The following is a 17,678-nucleotide window of genomic DNA, read 5'->3' as shown; positions in this document are numbered from 1 at the left end:
TAAAGCTACAACATGGGACCCACAGCTTAAAGTCCCTCCTGCAGGACTTGTTCCCTGAATTTTTCCGCCCTTAAAAATTCCACGACCTCCGCTGGGTTTGAACCCGCGTACCTTGAGTCATGAGGTGGGAACGTTACCCCTAGACTACAGAGGCCGCTTTATCTTACTTATTTATTTAATCCATTCCTCTTATGGTGTCAAGGTTTTTATTTTATTTTGATCATTTCATAGATGGTAGGACACTTCGGACGAGTGATCAGCTCATCATAAGGCCTCTACCTTAACACAGAATAAACACATTCACATACCAAACATCCATGCCTTCTATGCAATTCAAACCCACAATCCCGGCTTCTGAGCAAGCAAAGACAGTACATGCCTTAGACTGCTCAGCTACCATGACTGGCTGACCACATTATCACTGTAAGAAATTCCAGGCTGTTATGGTAGCGAATATGAGGATTATGGTCTATAAGATGCTATATAATTCTGTAGATAGATACCAACATTTCAGGGGAACTTCCTGCCTCTGTCTTCATAGTATAAGAGGGTGCAGTGCAGCAGGTTCCTCCAAATGTTGATAAATACCTACCTGACTATATGGTATCATATCCCAGAAGGTTTGACTACACTTAGACCCTATTATCTTTACATATGATTTAAGGTTCTCATGGCAGTTAATATTTAGACTGGTCTTATGGGATGTGACATCAAATAGCTTAGTAGGTAGGTACCATTTATCCATCTATCTCCGTGGCTTGTAGTCCGCAAGCGAACTATACTGACCAAGCAATCGCCGCGAAGTTAGTGTTAACTTTAGCGGATAGACAGTGTCACATGGTCAGCTCAATGAATCCCCACAGAAGTTAATCTCGGTTTTCTAGACTGGAAGGTAGGTACCATACACAGCATTATATATGAGATGATCATAATCATATTAACATTGTTCCTGAAGTGAAATCCAGCTATCAAACTTAGAGCCATTCTTTCAACTGGAAGGCAAAATAATGCCAAGGAGTATCATATGCAGCAGCTGAAATACTGGACTCTGTTCATTATTCAAAATTCCCAGTCAGTGATGCAATCATATCCCAGAACCAAATTATTAAATAAAGGGTGGAATGGAGTGTAGGTAATTTAATGGCACAGTACCAACCGCAGCTGTTCACTAGTATCAAATGATATGAGAAGATAACCATGTTTAGTGCACTTGAAGGCACTGGAGAGGAAGTGATTATGCACTGTTTTCTAGATATTATCCTGGACTTCAACCGAAGGGACTACAGAAAGCCATAAACAAGTACAGTGAGGATATTCAGGGTCCTGGCCAAGATTTGAACCAGGAACCTTCCAAATAAAGTAAAAACTATTATCGTTTGATTTAATTTGTTTAGTTAAGATAGACAAAAAGCACAACAGACCACTGTATGTCACGGTGAAAGGGCTGAGAAGGCCTAGGCCTCATACATTCATTCAAGATCGACAAAGGACTTGCTTTCTGAAAAACTAATTTCCTAGAATGTTCCATGCGTTTTATGAATTAGACAGTGATGGGCAGCTCTTCGGTGTAAAAACAGCCATTACACTGTTTCAGTGCCAAATCAGGAAAATTAAATTTAATTTCTTTCCTACAAAAAAGTGTGAGATATGAGGTTCTCATTGTGAAGATGTGACTTTGTGCAATTGGTAGATTGTTAACAAAGTTTCAGAGGAACCTGTTGCTTCCACCTTCAGGGTGGCAGAGTAAGTTAAGAAGGAAAGAAGTGGTATTACATAAAGAGAGAGGATATGTCTGGGGACCTGGCATCATGTCCCAAAAGACAACAATATTAAAAGAAGAAACAAATTTATTTTTTGCTTAATTTCTCTCTTGCTTTTAGAATTTATAGACGCTTATAGTGACATCATGTCTTTATGACTGTAACTGTCCCCCATATTAAAGCCAACTGACAGACTGTCATCTCTTTGGAGCTAAATTAACAAATTAATGTTGCATACAGTATCAAGACCATGTAATGTTGGATAGCAAGATGACTGATGAATTGGAAAGGATTTGAAAGAAAGGTGTCATGCCCTAATTCAGGCACTACCTAAGCATATACCCGAAGAGACTGAGGAAAACCACAGAAAATTCAGGATAGCTGGTGTTCATGCCAAGATTCGAACTGAGCACCTCTTGAACCCAAATCTAGAGCATCACCTTTAGATAAAACAATTCAGTGACTGATTTTCATGAAATTTATTATGAATATTAAATTACATTTCATGTTGAGATCCTTAGATTTTAAAAATATGAAAGTTATGTTAAGGTAGTTTCTGAATATGGCAGCCATGTCAAGAAAGCTGTTTGTTCAGCATAAGTTCATAATGTGACAGTAAAATCGTAAATTTGGTGATGGAAGGCTTTCAGCAATAGAATTGAGAAATGAAAATTACAATAAAATCCTCCAGACAGAGCAGAAAATATAACAGCAAGAGTCCAAGTTCCCTGAAACGAAGCTAGGAACAGCCAAATGTTTACATGATGAATGAGAATCACTGAATGATAAGGTGGCAATGGAGCCTATATCAGCGAGTTGTCTTTAATCTAGTATGCTGCCCATAAAGCTAATTATTACATAATGAGGAGCACCATAATTTTAGCTCTACAAACATTTTTAAGGAAGTCAAAACTGAGGGGTTATGGGTAAAGCATACAACATTTTGGTCAGAAAACCTGACGGAAGAAACTAGTTGGAAGTAATAAGACTACATCAGAGGATAATATTAAAATGGATTGTGCTAGTGTTATATTTGACTTTATCCATCATGTGTTGTATGTTTTACATACACAGCATTTTTAAATTTGACTCTTCTCCGGGCTCAGGTCATTGTTTGTCATTATAAAGACCAGATTGGGGCTTTGCAAGGACCTACACCATTATAAAAGATAAACCCCATGTATCCCCTCCAGAAAAATGAGCATGGAATATATATGTATATATTTCGATGAGATGCAGTGAGACATTATTTTCCAATTCCCCATCCATGACCGTGATTGGCCACTCCTGTCTTCCTGACCTGTCCACACCTTTCCTGTACAACCTGACATTATCCCCACTTTGCATAGCTTTACCCTGAAGATGGAGGCAATATGTCCCTCCAAAACACTCTTACTCACCTGCCAGACCACATAATGCCATAACACAGAAGATCACAATATGAATTTTAAATACTGGCAAATTAACTTACTTCTTTTCTCATAGCTTAATTTCAGTTCTTCCATTTCTTGAGACCGACATAGTTTTAACTTTTCTTTATCAGATTTCCAGTTTTCCTTCTCTTCTGACAATTGCTGTTAAGAGAAAAGACAAAAAAGTATTTTTTTTATAAAATATCTCATAGATAAATTTTTAAGGCTTATCATCATGCTCACAATAGCCCTTCACTGGTACCTATCCTGAATTTGCTTTCTCACCAAAGTTTGATATGTATTCCTCATATTCTCCTTGCATGCTATATTCCCTTCACATCTTATCTTCCTTGACTTTATCATTATAATTATATTTGCTTGAACATATCTATCTTGCAGTTTAGACAGGTCTCCATTTTGGGTAGCAATTTTAACATGTTAATGTGGCGCATATTTTTTTATAATTTTCGAATGTGGTTCATAAAATTCTTGGTAGGGAAATGAAGTCGTGGCAGGAGGGAAATCGCGCAACTGGCGCAAGGAAGACGGACAGAAGATTGCGGCGATTACTACGAGGTATTCATGTACTATTAAGAAGCATTTTCTGTCATAGAATTTATTTTACGTTTCTTAAAAATAAACTACAATTCAACATACTCTTTTCGTGTCAGCCAAACTTGCTTCTAGTTGTTTTATGTGCTCCGATAGCTTAATATTTTCGTCTGAAAGTAAGAAAAGAAAAATCATGCGTTTCATATGAAACATTTGGTTTCATATATTTAAACTACTAATAAATTTCAGCATACTTTTAACTTCAATGAGATGTGAAATAGTCTCTTGCTGTTGAAATGCATATTCCCGACTGACTTTCAGCTTATGGCGTTCCGATTTTTCTAAGTCTCGAACAATTTTATTTTCCTCCTGCAAGTTCTTTGTCATCCCTTCGAACTTCTGCCGAAGCACTTGCTCCCTCAAATAAAACTGAAAAATTTATAAATACAAATTATTGCAACAATGTCCATGACAAGATAAAAATGTACGTGTATAATACTTTCGGAAATTCTGACAACCTCTTTCAGTTTGATGAAGTCTGTTATTATATTACTCAGATCTGTATTTAACTCATATTCGCCACTCATTTTAACGATAGAGTTTTCGTAATATATTTTAATCACTACAATTATCTACAACACCACCGCAGGCTGAATAGAGTACAATCAAATCATGATCCGTACCGATCCATACTACCCGTACCAAGGAATCGCCTGTGGTAATATCGATCACACATGCTTTTGGTTATCGATAACATGATATCTACGAAAATGAATTTATTTTTGTGCTGCATATAAGTCGATATGAGATTCAAACGATTCCGAAGGGCAGAGGGCAGAGAGTTTGATCTTAGTTTAATGCTGGGTTCAGACGTTTCAGACCTCTTCGGACGGTGGAATGATCAAACGGTCGTTAATTGAAGTAGCCATGCTTTATAAGCTTATAGTTGTTAATTTACTTAGGAAATATCCCACATTTTACGGAAGAAAGGTTAATTACCGTGTTTACAAGAGGCCACCACTCTACTTATTCCGAGGATTAATTCGAGTTGAATGTGACATTCGGTGTTTATAACGGCGGTAACTGTTAAGATCACTGTCTTCTGGACTGTAATGATATGTAGTCGAGTAGAAGGTCGCAAATGTTTCAGAGGAATATGTGCCTTCATCGTCGAGGTTGAAGAGCAAACCAAGCGAACAACCAGCAAGAAGTATACTGTATATATTTTTTTCTTCTAAAATTTAGAATAGCGTTATTGCAAAGTTATTGAGTTGAGGACTACTGCGCAGTACTGGGTGCTTCCTTGGCTTACTCTTTGACCCGGAAGATGAAGTCGTACATTTCTTCAAAACATCCATCATGCAGCATAACGGAATCACCATTGTGTGACAACAGCCTTCAGATGACATGTGGAAATGTTCGTGACTTTTATTTGTGAGGTGACTGGTTCAAATCTTGGCCGAGACACGGACTATCCTGAGGTATTCCGTGGTTTTCCTTAGACCCTTCAGGTAAATTACAGTTTAGTACATCAAATTAAGCCATGACTACTTCCTTCCAAACACTCCCCAATTCATTATTTACCATTCAGTGTTTCATAGCCTCAGTTACTGACAGTGTCACTAAATAAATTACAAACAAAAATAAAAGTGACAGCTTTGGTTACAGTACTTGATGCAAACAGGCGATGTGGTCTACACATGGTTTCCTTGGACACACAAAATTCGTTTGCATGAAATTCCATTTTTAGCATGAATAAAATTAACTTACTGAGATACTATGTGGCACGTGGTAGAATAGTTGGTTAGGGCACTATAGTACAGACCAGAAGGTTGTGGGTTCGATTCCTGATGTGGTCATTGGTTATTTCAATTGACCTAATCCTTCCAGCCACACTATGGCCCTGGGGTTGAAGACTGGCCAGCCAATAAGGCTGACAAACTCACCGCCATTTGTCAAGAAAATGTGGGAGCCTTGACATCTCACAACTTTCTGGGCCTCCACGGGAGGCTATCTACAGGGATATCTTTATTTTCTTGCTGAGATACTATAAAGTACTCATCTTGCTGTAGTTATCTCTTTATGTATCCCTTAATCAAACTTAACATACCTATTAAATTATACAGTGTGTTTCATCATTTTACATACCATCATGTTTGTCGTTTGTATTTCTCCATCAATTAGAATTTAAAAGTATATTTAACGTGAGATCATTCATTTTGGATCTTCACAATGAGAAATTTAAAAAATGCACCTATTTGCTTCATCAAGCGTCTGTTCATCTTTATGTGTGTAATAAGCTGAGGANCCAATAAAATGAATTATCAATCTTCTGAACCGTGTAATCAAAAATTTCATCAATACCATAAAATGAATGTAAATGGAGAAATTGTAATAGTGCTTTCTTGAATCGATTTTTGTTTTTCATTAACATTTCATTAACTTGAGAACCATTGAAAAGGTATGTTACTGCTTGTCTGTCCCACCTGTTTTATGCTATTTGTAAAGAGTATCAAAAGACACTGAAAATCTAGAGGCAATAACAGGGCCAACACATCTTAACTGCTTACTCGTGGAGCTGAGCCCTTCTTGAGGAGCTGCCAATTCTGCAGCTACTGAAGAATTTCCCAGCATTTTATGGAACTCACAGGTTCATTACCATGTGCACAAGAGCCTTCCACTGGTCCCTATCTTGAGCCAGCTCAGTCCAATCCATACCATCCCATCCTATCTCTCTTAAGATCTGTTTTAATGTTGTCCACCCACCTACGCCTTGGTCTTCCCTGTGGTCTCTTTCCTTTTGGATTTCTCACCAATATCCTATATGCATTCCTCTTCTCCCCAATTTGTGCTACATGCCCTGCCCACCTTATCCTCCTTAACTTGATTATTCTAATTCTACTTGGAGAAGAGTACAAGTTATGCAGCTCATTATGCAGTTTTCTCCAACTTTCTGTCACTTCATCTCTCTTTGGTCCAAATATTCTCAACAACCTGTTCTCAAACACTCAATCTATGTTCCTCCCTTAATGCCAGAGACCAAGTTTCACACCCATACAAAACCATAGGCAAAATTATAGTTTTGTAGACTCTAATTTTTACGTTCTTAGACAGCAGACAAGAAGACAAAAGGTTCTGGAATAAATGGTAGCAAGCATTACCCGAGTTTAATTTCCTCTCAATATCCTCCTGAATCAGGTTCTGATTTGTTATTCCCAAATACCTGAACTGTGCTACAGTTCCAAAACATCTATTTCCTGTCTTTATGTCATGATTTTGCCCTGCATTTTGGTGATGACAACATATACTTAGTTTTCTCTGTGCTTACTTCTAGACCAACCTACTTACTTGCATCACTTAAAGTTTGTGTGTTTCTCTGTATGGTATCTATATTATCACCCAGTAGGCCACACCATAGCTCAAGCGGTTTATTTGCTGGCTTCCAACTGCGGTGGCCCGGGTTTGATCAAGTGGGATTTGTGGTGGACAAAGTGGCGCTGGGGCAGGTTTTCTCTGAGTACTTCAGTTTCCCTGCCAATCTTCATTCCACCAATTGCTCCACAATCACCCTCACTAATCATCTGGGGCTGGTACAATAGGCCAGAAGTGGCCACAGTACAAGGGACTTAGTCCCACCCCACTAGCAATAAAGAAAAATTACCCAGTACATTCACATGATCAGCATAGACTAACAGCTGATGTGTCCCATTTAATTTCAGTCCCACTTGGGTTTCCTGGACCTTCCTAATGGCATATTCTAAAGCAAAGTTGAAAAGCAGTGCCTGAACAGAAGAAAGAATTGATGATATAAAGGACAAGTTCTACAAAGAACACGTATTTGATAAATTCCTGAAGTGCCATATGAAAATTTTGCTGGGAGATTTCAATGCCAAATTAGGGAGGGAAGACATTTGCAAACCGATTGGGAATGAGAGTTTACATGAAATTAGTAATGATAATGGAGTCAGAGTTGAAAACTTTGCCACATCCAAAAATTTTACTGTCAAAAGTACAATGTTCTCACATTGTAACGTTCATCAATTTATTGGACATCTCCTCATGGGAAGATGCACAATCAAGACCATATTTTGATAGAGAGGAAACTGCATTCAAGTATACCTGATGTCTGATCATTCAGGGCAGCAGATTGTGTTACTGACCACTACCTGGTGGTGGAAAAACTTAGGAAAAGACTGGCACTGAGTAAACAAACAATGCACAGAATTCATATGGAGAAATTAAGAGGTAGGGGATAGGAAGCAGTATTGTGTTGAAATCTCAAATAGGTTTGCAGCTTTGTAAAACCAACACAGAGATGGATGTTAATAAAGCTTGGAAAACTATTAGAGAGAATATAAAAATTTCTGCCAGAGATAGTCTAGGTTATTATGAACTGAAGTAGCATAAGCCATGGTTCAATGAAGTATCCTAAAAATTATTAGACGAAAGAAAACAAGTCAAATTGACTTTTGCCATCTCGTCTGCTGTCTAAGAACGCAAAAATTGGATTATACAAAACTATAATTTTGCCTGTGGTTCTGTATGGGTGTGAAACATGGTCTCTGACATTAAGGGAGAAATATTCATATCAAAGAGAGATGTAGTTACAGGAGGCTGGAGAAAACTGCATAATGAGGAGCTTCATAACCTGTACTCTTCTCCAAGTATAATTAGAATGATCAAGTCAAGGACGATGCGATGGGCAGGGCATGTAGCATGAATGGGGGAGAAGAGGAATGCATATAGGATATTGGTGGGAAAGCCAGAAGGAAAGAGACCACTGGGAAGACCAAGGTGTAGGTAGGTGGGCAAAACTGAAATGAAGCTTGAGAGAGACAGGATGGGATGGTGTAGATTGGATTGATCTGGCTCAGGATAGGGACCAATGGAGGGCTTTTGTGAACACAGTAATGAACCTTTGGGTTCCATAAAAATGCTGGGAAGTTCTTGAGTAGCTGCACCACTGGCAGGTTCTCAAGAAGGAATCAGCTCCATGAATGATGAGTGAGTGATGTTATTTGTCTGAAATACGAGGGTCATACTCAAAGTCATGAGCAACAATTTTTTTTAAAGTAACATGCTTTATTATTGACAAACCAAATACACCACCTCAATCTACAGGCATTTCTTTATTTCTCCACATAATCGCCACTTCTTTGTACACATTTCTCCCAGCGTGCTGGGAGTTTGAAAATTCTCCTTCTGCAAAATTCTGTTCCAGCCATCCGAAGACACTGATGCACTGCTTTCTGAATTGCCTCCCTTGTCTCAAAACGTTGTCCATACAGCTGATCCTTCACAAATCCGAAAAGATGGTAGTCGGAGGGTGCCAGATCGGGCTATAGGAGGGGTGTGGAAGAACTTCCCACCCCATCTTTGCAATTGCTTCCAATGTGAGGTGAGCGTTGTCATGCAGGATGATGATATTTCATCCCAGACGTTTATCGCGCAATGCATGATGGAGCTTGTGCAGCGTCTGGACATAACGAGCAGCATTGATGGTTTGCCCAGGTTCCAGGAATTTGGCCAGGATAAACCCCTCTGCATCCCAGAAGACTGTGCCCATCACCTTTGCAGCTGATGGTACTGTCTTTACCTTCTTTTTTGATGGAGAATGCAGATGGTGCCATTCCATTTTCTGCCATTTCATTTCAAGCTCGAAATGGCAAAACCAGCTTTCGTCACCTGTCACACTATAGAGAAAAAAATCATTGCATTCGTGTCAATATCTCTGCAGCAGTTCTGAGGTGATGGCTTTTCACTGACCTTTGTGGTCTTCGGTCAATAACCGCGGGACCCAACGAGCACAAACTTTCCTATAGCCCAAGCTTTCAATCATCTCCTGTACTGCACTGTGCCCTATTCCAAGTTTTTGGGCTGTTGTTTCCACAGTCACACGCCTGTCATCTTGAATGATCTCATCCACTCTTTCCTTGTTGCATTCAGTCGAGGCTGTTCGAGGACAACCACTCCGAGGCTCATCTTCGATGCTGGTGTTCCCATCTTTAAAGTGTTTCACCCATCTTTGAACACTGCTCGCACCCATGCACACACTTCTATAAGCACGCTGAAGTCTCTGGTGAATTTCTGCAGCAGGGATTTCCTCTTTCACAAGAAATTCGATGACAGCACACTGGCGAAACAACATATCGTCAGCCATTTTGTTAGGAGTGATACTGGTCACGTGATGCAAACTACTGATGTCACAAGACACTCAAGGTTAACATAACAGCTGGTTCCACCTACCACCATACTCTCTTTCATCTGCTGTTCCCAGGTTGCGTGCAAAAAAAGTTGCTTATGACTTTTGGCACAACCTACATATTTAATGAAGGAAATATGAATAATGTATTTCTGTATTTATCATTGGCACTGCCTGCTTCTTGCTGATTACTTGCTTGGCTCACTCTTCTACATTCTCTTTGAAAATCTGTCAAGACACCTTGACAGGAGACCAGTTTCAAGTTTAATATATTTCCAAATAAGAACTTCAACATATGAATCTGAACTTTTTACAGAGGAGACATGAATGCATGCATAACAACAGAGGGCTTTTGCAACACCTGGAATAATCTGGGTAAGTTTTGTTACTTGTTTAATTTCTACATTTGTACAGTTTGCTAGCAGTCTGTATCTCTGTGATCCGACATCCTGGAAGGACCGTCCGGCTCTTCTGCCTGAGCAGTTCAGTGATTTCTGGGAACCTCTAAAAATAAACTATATACTAATATTTACATGTTGTTTAAATTAACATTAATTATTATGGGTTTATATTTTATTTAAAGAAAATATTTGTATGTACACAACATAATCATAGCCACAACAGAAATTAATTAGCATTTTCACATTACTTTCTTATGTAACATAGTCATGTAAGTCCTTCTTTCTCCTTCCATTTTGCCTTCAACTCTGCAAGCTTCTGCTGTCGACGACTCTTCTCTTTACTTTTTTTAATCATAACAGCTCTTTCTTGTGCTTCAATACTTAATTCGCCATTCAGAAAATTGTCTAATTTTGTAATTAGAGTATTTCTTGCAAGTTTTCTATTTTCTTCTTGCAACCGGGATTTGTGACATTTTACTGCAATACCTGCTGATCAAAAGTGAAATTTGATTAATGATTTATGCGATCTGAAGCTTTCATAGTGACACTGTGCAATGAAGTCTTCTCAGACAATCAGACATATGAAGATAAAGTTAGCATCCCAAGTTTAGAGTTTGTCTCCACCATCAGGGGCTGGTGTTCAATCTAGGAAACTGAGATTAATGGCTGTTGGGATCCATTCCACTGACCACGTTACACCCTCTATCTGCAGAAGTTGGCACTAACTTTGCCGACAAGTGGTGGTTGCTTGGTCGGTATAGTTCGCTTGTAGACTACAAGCCACGGAGTCAGTCATCATGGGCTGGTGAGGTGCACGAACTCCTGATGGGAAAGATGAAGACAGTCTCTGACACTGGATGCCAATCCATCTTCATACAGTTAATCACCTGAGAAGACTTGAGTAATAATTATTTACAGTGAAAAAACAAAAGAATTTGTATCACCCAATGCTTGAATGGAAGGAACAATCCTGAGAAGTATTTGTATATAAATGAGTATAATCCAAAGCATTTATTCCTATATACCCATTAATTCTTTATTATGCCAATTTTTATATATTTTATAAATGACAACTGACTTAACCATAAAATTCTGTATCTTCAACTCAAGAAACTGAGCATACTGGTGTAGAGGTAATGCACAAGACATGTTTTTGGTAGGTGCTCAGTTCAAATCTCTGCCAGCGCAATGGCTATCCTAAACGAGGGTTTTCTGTCATTTGCCTTAGTCCCTTCAAGCAGATTCTGGGATAATACCTCAATTAGGCCATGGCTGGTTCCTTCCAAATCCTTTCCAATTCATCACTGATCAGTCATTCCATCGTCTGATGATATATATTGCTAACACTGAAAACAGTGTTAAATAACCACACTATGACAGAAAATTAAGTAAAGAAGCTGTCAGTTGATAAAGATATTTCCTGATTTTATTGTACTTGAAAGTTCATTACCACATTTACAAATCCTATTACTGGACTCTGTCATGAGCCAGCTTAATACAGTTGACGTCCTCACATATTGTTTATGATCCATTTTAATATCCTCCTCCCCTCTGAGCCTAGGTCTCTCACATTGTCTCTTCTCTTGAGATCTTCCAAACATAATTCTGTATGTATTTCCTGTATCCCTCTACATCCTGCTACCTTTGTACCTTAAAATCCAATCACATGTACGATCTCACCTTAACAACTCCACGGAGCTGAGTCCTTCATGAGAAGCCACCCGTCTCTCAGCTACTCAACATCTACTTAATATTTTATCAAACTCAAAGGTTCATTACCATGTCCAGAAGAACAAGCCACTGGTCTCTATCCTGAGTCATATGAATCCAATCCATACCACCCCATCTTATTCTCTGAGATCCATTTTAATATTATCCTTCCATCTACATCTGAATTACCCTAGTGGTCTTGTTCCATATGGCTCTCCCATGCATGCTATATAGCCTGTCCACCTCATGCTGAGATTCTTATTTGATATTCTCAAATCAGAAAACAGATACATATTCGAATAGGCACCATATTCATATTTAAGTATGTATGACTAAAATGACACAAAACAAAATAAAAGCTCCTTTTTGCAAGATAAGTAAGGGAATAAAGGTTAAGTTTTTATGTCATATTTTTAGGGCCTCTAGGTCAAAACAAAAATTTACACTTGTTCATATAAATGTTCAAACTTCATTGCTGAGATGACTGTGTGGGTGTGTGGTCTGTACTTCCGACAAAGTGTTTTGAATGCTAACCTTAAGAGAGAAGACAATACCTGTGGGTTTGTGAACAAGCACGACACAGTTGTTGGTCTTGTTGACTGCCTGGCCTCCAGGTCCAGTGCCTCTAACAAACTGCTCATCTAAATCTTCTTCTTTCAGCTTGGGAACTCTAGAGTAGTCTAGTTTGTGTTTATTACGTACACTAATATTAATGCATTCTGATACATTAATTTTTACTGATGATAGGTGCAACAGAAATGACGGTTGTTGCTGAAAATATATGCGAGCCAGCATAGACATGGCTTCCAAGTTATGTTAATAATTTAATTCATTATACTACACGCTTGTTTTTCAGCAGTGCAAGTCCCCTCTGAAAGAACAAAGACAGACAACATAAGTTTCCACAAAGTGAACATGTGTTGAACCATTCTGTATCTACATTTTATTCTTTATTACTTCATAGTGGATAATACAGGGCGATTCTCTTTGAGGATGCTCCAAATTAATGATTATAAATCACACAAGAGTTTACTAATGAGAATCAAATGTGACAAGTCTGTAACTTGGTAGATGTGCAAATAATTGTGTTACAGATGGTGATGTTGAAAATGGTTCCTCTGCCAGGAGACACAGGCCAACATGATGCTTCATGTTTGTATATGTCCAGAGTCAGCATATGAGGAGGAATCACATGGAATCACAGACCAAAAGAAATGGTACAAACCAGGCAGACATGCACTTGGTCAGTGTTACCAGGTTTCATCATAATCAGTAAATTACTATGTGATTTTTAATTACTAATGTGGGTTCTCCTCCATGTGAATCACCCTATATTAAAATGAATCGCGATTGCCTTAAGTTGACTCTTCTGGTGGGTTTAAATATGATACTTTTGTACACAAAGAAACCACTCAAAGGGGAAACTCAGAGAACCAAATGTGAAACTAGAGCCTACTGTAACCATTGGATGCCCTGTCAGCTTCAGTCTTTCTTAACCATCAACATTAAATAGTGAGTGGTTACAACCAGGGAGATGCTTACAGGGTATTGACCTAAGGATAGATAACTATGAAATTATGTAACTGAAATCAACCCCTCCCCCTCTTCCAATGAGCACGTAGATAGTGCAAATATATGTAGGTTTATTCCTTACAATCACCAGCCACCTACGAACTGGAAATACTACTGGCAGGAATTTGTGGAGCTACGAGTAGACCACAAACTCTGAAAATCCTCCTTGAAAGACCCTGAGTCCATATTGCCTTTTTATGTGGGTACCGGGTTGCAGGATGGTTTGACACAACATAGTATCAGCACCCCAAGGTTTACAGTAATTGTTGGCAGCTGAGACAGGATAACAGACCATGGTGTAACAGTGGTCTTGATCTTAATGCTCATGACTCTATAATTAGGATCATACTACACAACTTACTTGAAAATAAAATTTGATGTCTTCTGCTTTTTCAATATCTTTAGCTTGCTTAAACTCTTTTCTTACTCTGTTGACAAAGTAGTCCTTATCAGTGAATTGTAACTGTCTTCCATACCTCAGGAGTTCTCGATACAGCTGAAGAACCTGTCTTCCAGTAGGGGTGCTCATAATCTGCCTAATACACACAGAGTACCTGTAAAGTAGCAGATTTACTACTCTTATTTTGGCTCTGTTATGAACTATGGTCTTTGCTTTTGGGGAGTCTCGCCTCATAGTATAAAAGTATTTAGAATGCAGAAGAAGATAATTAGAATTATGATCGGCTGTAATAGTAGAGTTTCATGTAGAGATCTCTTTCGGAAATTGGAAATTTTGCCTTTGGCTTCACAGTATATTTTTCACTCATGCTCTTTGTGGTTAATAATAAAAGTCTCTTTATTCCAAATTCACTAAATCATAATATAAATACAAGACATATTACAAATTTCTATCAACCCATAGCAAATTTTACGGTATATCAAAAGGGAGTGTATTATATGGGCATAAAAATTTATAATAATCTTCCTTCTTATATAAAAGAAGAGTCACTCAACCCTAAGAAGTTCAAAATTTGTTTAAAGCGTTTTCTTTATCTTCATCATTTTTATTCTGTGGAAGAATATTTCCAATATAAATCATTATAAGTTAATGATTATGCATTCACTAGAATCACCTGTTGATCATCCAGTCTTTTATTAGTATTATTCTAGTCATTATTCTATTATTCTAGTCTAGTCATTTAAGCAATTTCTGTGATATGTTCAAACTGACATTGTTTAAATTTAAACTGCATGTTTCATTAAATTAACTTATATGACTGGAATCTATTTGATTCTACATGTTTTGTTTCAATTTTTGTATTTTATACTTTTTTATTTATGTACTTAGTTCTTGCTCTATTAATTTTAAGAATAATCACTGTATGGACATGTCCTATATCTCACTTGTATTGTGGATCCATGGAACGAAAAATAAATGAATGAATGAATGAATTGATTCTGTATAGTTATCTATCCAGAGTTCTGCTATACGAGTAAATACAGTTCATACTGGGTTCCATTACAGTAAGCACAAACATTGCTTTACTAGTTTATTCTTCTGGTTGCAAAGTCGTGTTTAATGCATGTTGGTGAAGCGTAAAGAGTGATATTACCATGTTCACAAGAGCCTGCCTGCGGATTCTATCCTACACCCTTGTACCCTATGATTTTACCATTGGCTTTAATATTGTCCTCCAATTTATGCCTTAAAATGCATTTTAATATTATCCTGCTGAGTTCACTCAGACTTATACCTTCCTTTAAGGTTCTCCAACAAGAATTTTGTGTACTGATACAGCTGCTACTGTGAACCCACATACTTACAGTTGGTATAGCAACTATGCTTACAGGCTTCACAACCAAGGAACTGAGGTTCAATTCTTGACAGGGGAAAGAGACTCTTTTGTTCTCCATTCTCCTGACTGGCTCTGGGACCCACCCAGCCACTGATCCAATGTGTAGGGAGAACAATTTCCCCAGAGGTAAAGCAGCTGGTGCATTAAGCTAATATGCACTTCCAGCTACAGCTGGGGTTAAGAATGTGTGGGACTACATATTCAATCTGCCATTCCCTGATGATACAGTGCATACAGGGACAACTTTACCCTTTATATTCACCTTACACAAATAAAAAAAGAAAAGAACCTGCATAACAGATTCCCATCTGCTAAACTGCGCTTAACTTTGATCTTGCACAAAGCAAAGCGGTATTATCTTGAATGAATCCCCACGGCTGTTAATTTCGGTTTTCTAGACTGGAGCTGCTATTTCCTTGAAATAGCTCCTCAATTATCATCATGAGGCTGAGTGGACCCCATTCCAGAAAAAATCTGGTAGCGCCAGGAATCGAACCCGGACCTCTGGATATATATATAGCGAGGAACGCTGACCACTAGACCACAGAGAAGGTCACAACATAAACGCAGTATGTGAACAAAATTAAAACATGTGCTACAGAGTTACCACTATGCTTTAAAGGGTTAACCTAATGAAAGATTCCTTAAGGTGGATCACAGCTTACATATTTTACACAAATATAACCATACTATGAGGTATGCTGTCTTCTGGGATGTGGGAACCAACATTTCTCCAAAACATTGGTTCACACAGGATCTACAAGGTGCCACGTTCCAGAAGACTGCATTCTTCAGAGTGAAAACCTTAAATGTTACATAACCATACTATTTGTATATGGCTACATAAATCTAAACCTCTGGTACCCAGCATCTGTATGAAAGTACCTTCTGGTGAATACATGTTGGGATTAATTTTTAAACACATTTCTGTTTATGCTGGAGTTGTATGATGATTTCTGTAAACATACAAAAGAATTGTACAACAGCGAGGAATCTAGTATGAAGATATTTTATTCACAGTCCAGTTATGCTTGATGTCCTCTCTATATCTGCCACATTTCCCCTCTGAATTTCTTCTATATCTTTCTTTTCTCTCTCTCTCTATGTATGGTATTGCCAGTATTTTCTTATGAGAACATTTCTGTGATTAAAGGAAAATAATGGGAAACAAGATATATATATATATGCAAACTTTGAATACACTTCAAATGTTACAAATTTGTAGTAAGGTAGTGTTGAGTGTTCTGGCAAAGTGGAAACAACTGGAAATGATCAGACTACTTAGCGAAATGAATACCATTTATGAGATCCACTATGACAATACAGCAAGAGGCAAATTTTATGTTTGTAGTAAACAGTGTGCTGAATATTTCTGTGAATTTCCATGTTTTCACCTATATTGGCATGTATTTTACAGCCATGAAATAATCTGAGAGACTTCAGGTTCTCACAGCTGTGAATGTAAAAAAGTATACACTTGGAGGTTTGAGTTGAGCAATATTGCTTGTGAAGGTTGCTTTTCGATACTGACGATATGAGTAGTACATTCCTCTGATACATCTGTAAACGTCTACCCAATTTTATGGAATCACGTCCCAGATAACATTATTCTTCATGAAAGTTTGTCTATCCAAGAGATATATGCATTTAAATCATTGCGTACTTTACAGGAATTGACTTCTCTTCACCTTATTTTTTGAGGAACCCGAAAGATCTTCAGTTTCAAGTCAACAATGCCATACACAAGTTGAGGGCATGCAAGCAAGATAGAAGTGTTTCGTTCTTGGCACTAAACGCCCTCAATGTTGGGTTCGTTTCACCAAGATACAATATACAGAAGAGAAATGCTTTTAGTATGAAAGCTTGTCTCGTCAGTTTACAGAACTCTATACCAGCTGCAAAAAGCGCACTAGCCGGACGATTCCCAATTCATTGATACAAACAGAAGTAATGACTTACAATCACACTATTCGCTACCTCTCATAAATGCTGTACTTCATTTATCTGTTACAATCATATCCATGAGGCAAAACAAACCTTCTCCAAAGCTAAAAAAAACTACACACATCATAATACGCCATAATATAATAAGTCCAATTTTACATGTTAGTATCTGCATTCTACACAATTTCCTAGATTACGCCAGACTGATTTGCATTCATATCATAAGATTTACTCTGATATTTCAGACTTCTATCATTTTTATAGATAATAGCATTTTCGTGAAGGCAAAGGCAATTCTTTCATGTTCAGACAAAAATTATGACAATATT

The 17,678-nt window shown here is 37.9% G+C and overlaps 2 protein-coding genes and 1 long non-coding RNA gene across 7 annotated transcripts in view; 1 reads left to right on the top strand and 2 right to left on the bottom strand.

The window, feature by feature from the left end:
• Window positions 1–4,486, bottom strand: part of LOC111867372 (putative leucine-rich repeat-containing protein DDB_G0290503) — a 7,290-nt gene extending 2,804 nt beyond the window's left edge. Inside the window, exons 1-4 of one of the 3 annotated variants that reach the window (XM_023857166.2) lie at window positions 4,408–4,486; window positions 3,979–4,153; window positions 3,830–3,894; window positions 3,232–3,334 (exon numbers count right to left, since the gene is read on the bottom strand). In XM_023857166.2, coding sequence (XP_023712934.1) covers window positions 3,232–3,334; window positions 3,830–3,894; window positions 3,979–4,111 — 301 coding nt within the window. In that variant the 5' untranslated portion in view covers window positions 4,112–4,153; window positions 4,408–4,486. Of the gene's footprint in view, window positions 1–3,231; window positions 3,335–3,457; window positions 3,895–3,978; window positions 4,154–4,242 lie in introns of those variants that run through there. The other 2 variants (XM_023857165.2, XM_023857167.2) reach the window with 2 other exon arrangements.
• A 71-nt stretch (window positions 4,487–4,557) lies between these two features.
• Window positions 4,558–13,964, top strand: LOC111867367. Its single transcript, XR_002843337.2, has 3 exons — window positions 4,558–5,235; window positions 10,243–10,301; window positions 13,132–13,964. It is a non-coding gene; the product is annotated as an uncharacterized LOC111867367 (long non-coding RNA).
• LOC111867366 (MIEF1 upstream open reading frame protein) lies at window positions 10,472–17,642 on the bottom strand. Of its 3 annotated transcripts, none has more exons than XM_023857156.2 (3): window positions 13,971–14,059; window positions 12,592–12,908; window positions 10,472–10,816 (listed from the first exon to the last, which is right to left on the bottom strand). In XM_023857156.2, exons 2-3 carry the CDS (start codon window positions 12,836–12,838, stop codon window positions 10,593–10,595), a joined length of 471 nt encoding a protein of 156 aa, XP_023712924.1. In that variant the 5' UTR covers window positions 12,839–12,908; window positions 13,971–14,059; the 3' UTR covers window positions 10,472–10,592. The 3 variants fall into 3 exon arrangements, with proteins under 3 accessions (XP_023712924.1, XP_023712925.1, XP_023712926.1); XM_023857157.2 differs by having other exon boundaries at window positions 10,472–10,813; XM_023857158.2 differs by lacking the exon at window positions 10,472–10,816 and adding an exon at window positions 17,383–17,642 and having other exon boundaries at window positions 12,780–12,908; window positions 13,971–14,163.
• Between the last annotated feature and the right edge of the window lie 36 nt (window positions 17,643–17,678).

The sequence above is a fragment of the Cryptotermes secundus genome, unplaced genomic scaffold, assembly GCF_002891405.2.
Source record: "Cryptotermes secundus unplaced genomic scaffold, Csec_1.0 scaffold278, whole genome shotgun sequence".
NCBI classification, from domain to species: Eukaryota; Metazoa; Arthropoda; class Insecta; order Blattodea; family Kalotermitidae; genus Cryptotermes; species Cryptotermes secundus.
The sequence above is the reverse complement of the archived record's forward strand: the minus strand, read 5'-3'. Positions and strand labels throughout refer to the sequence as shown.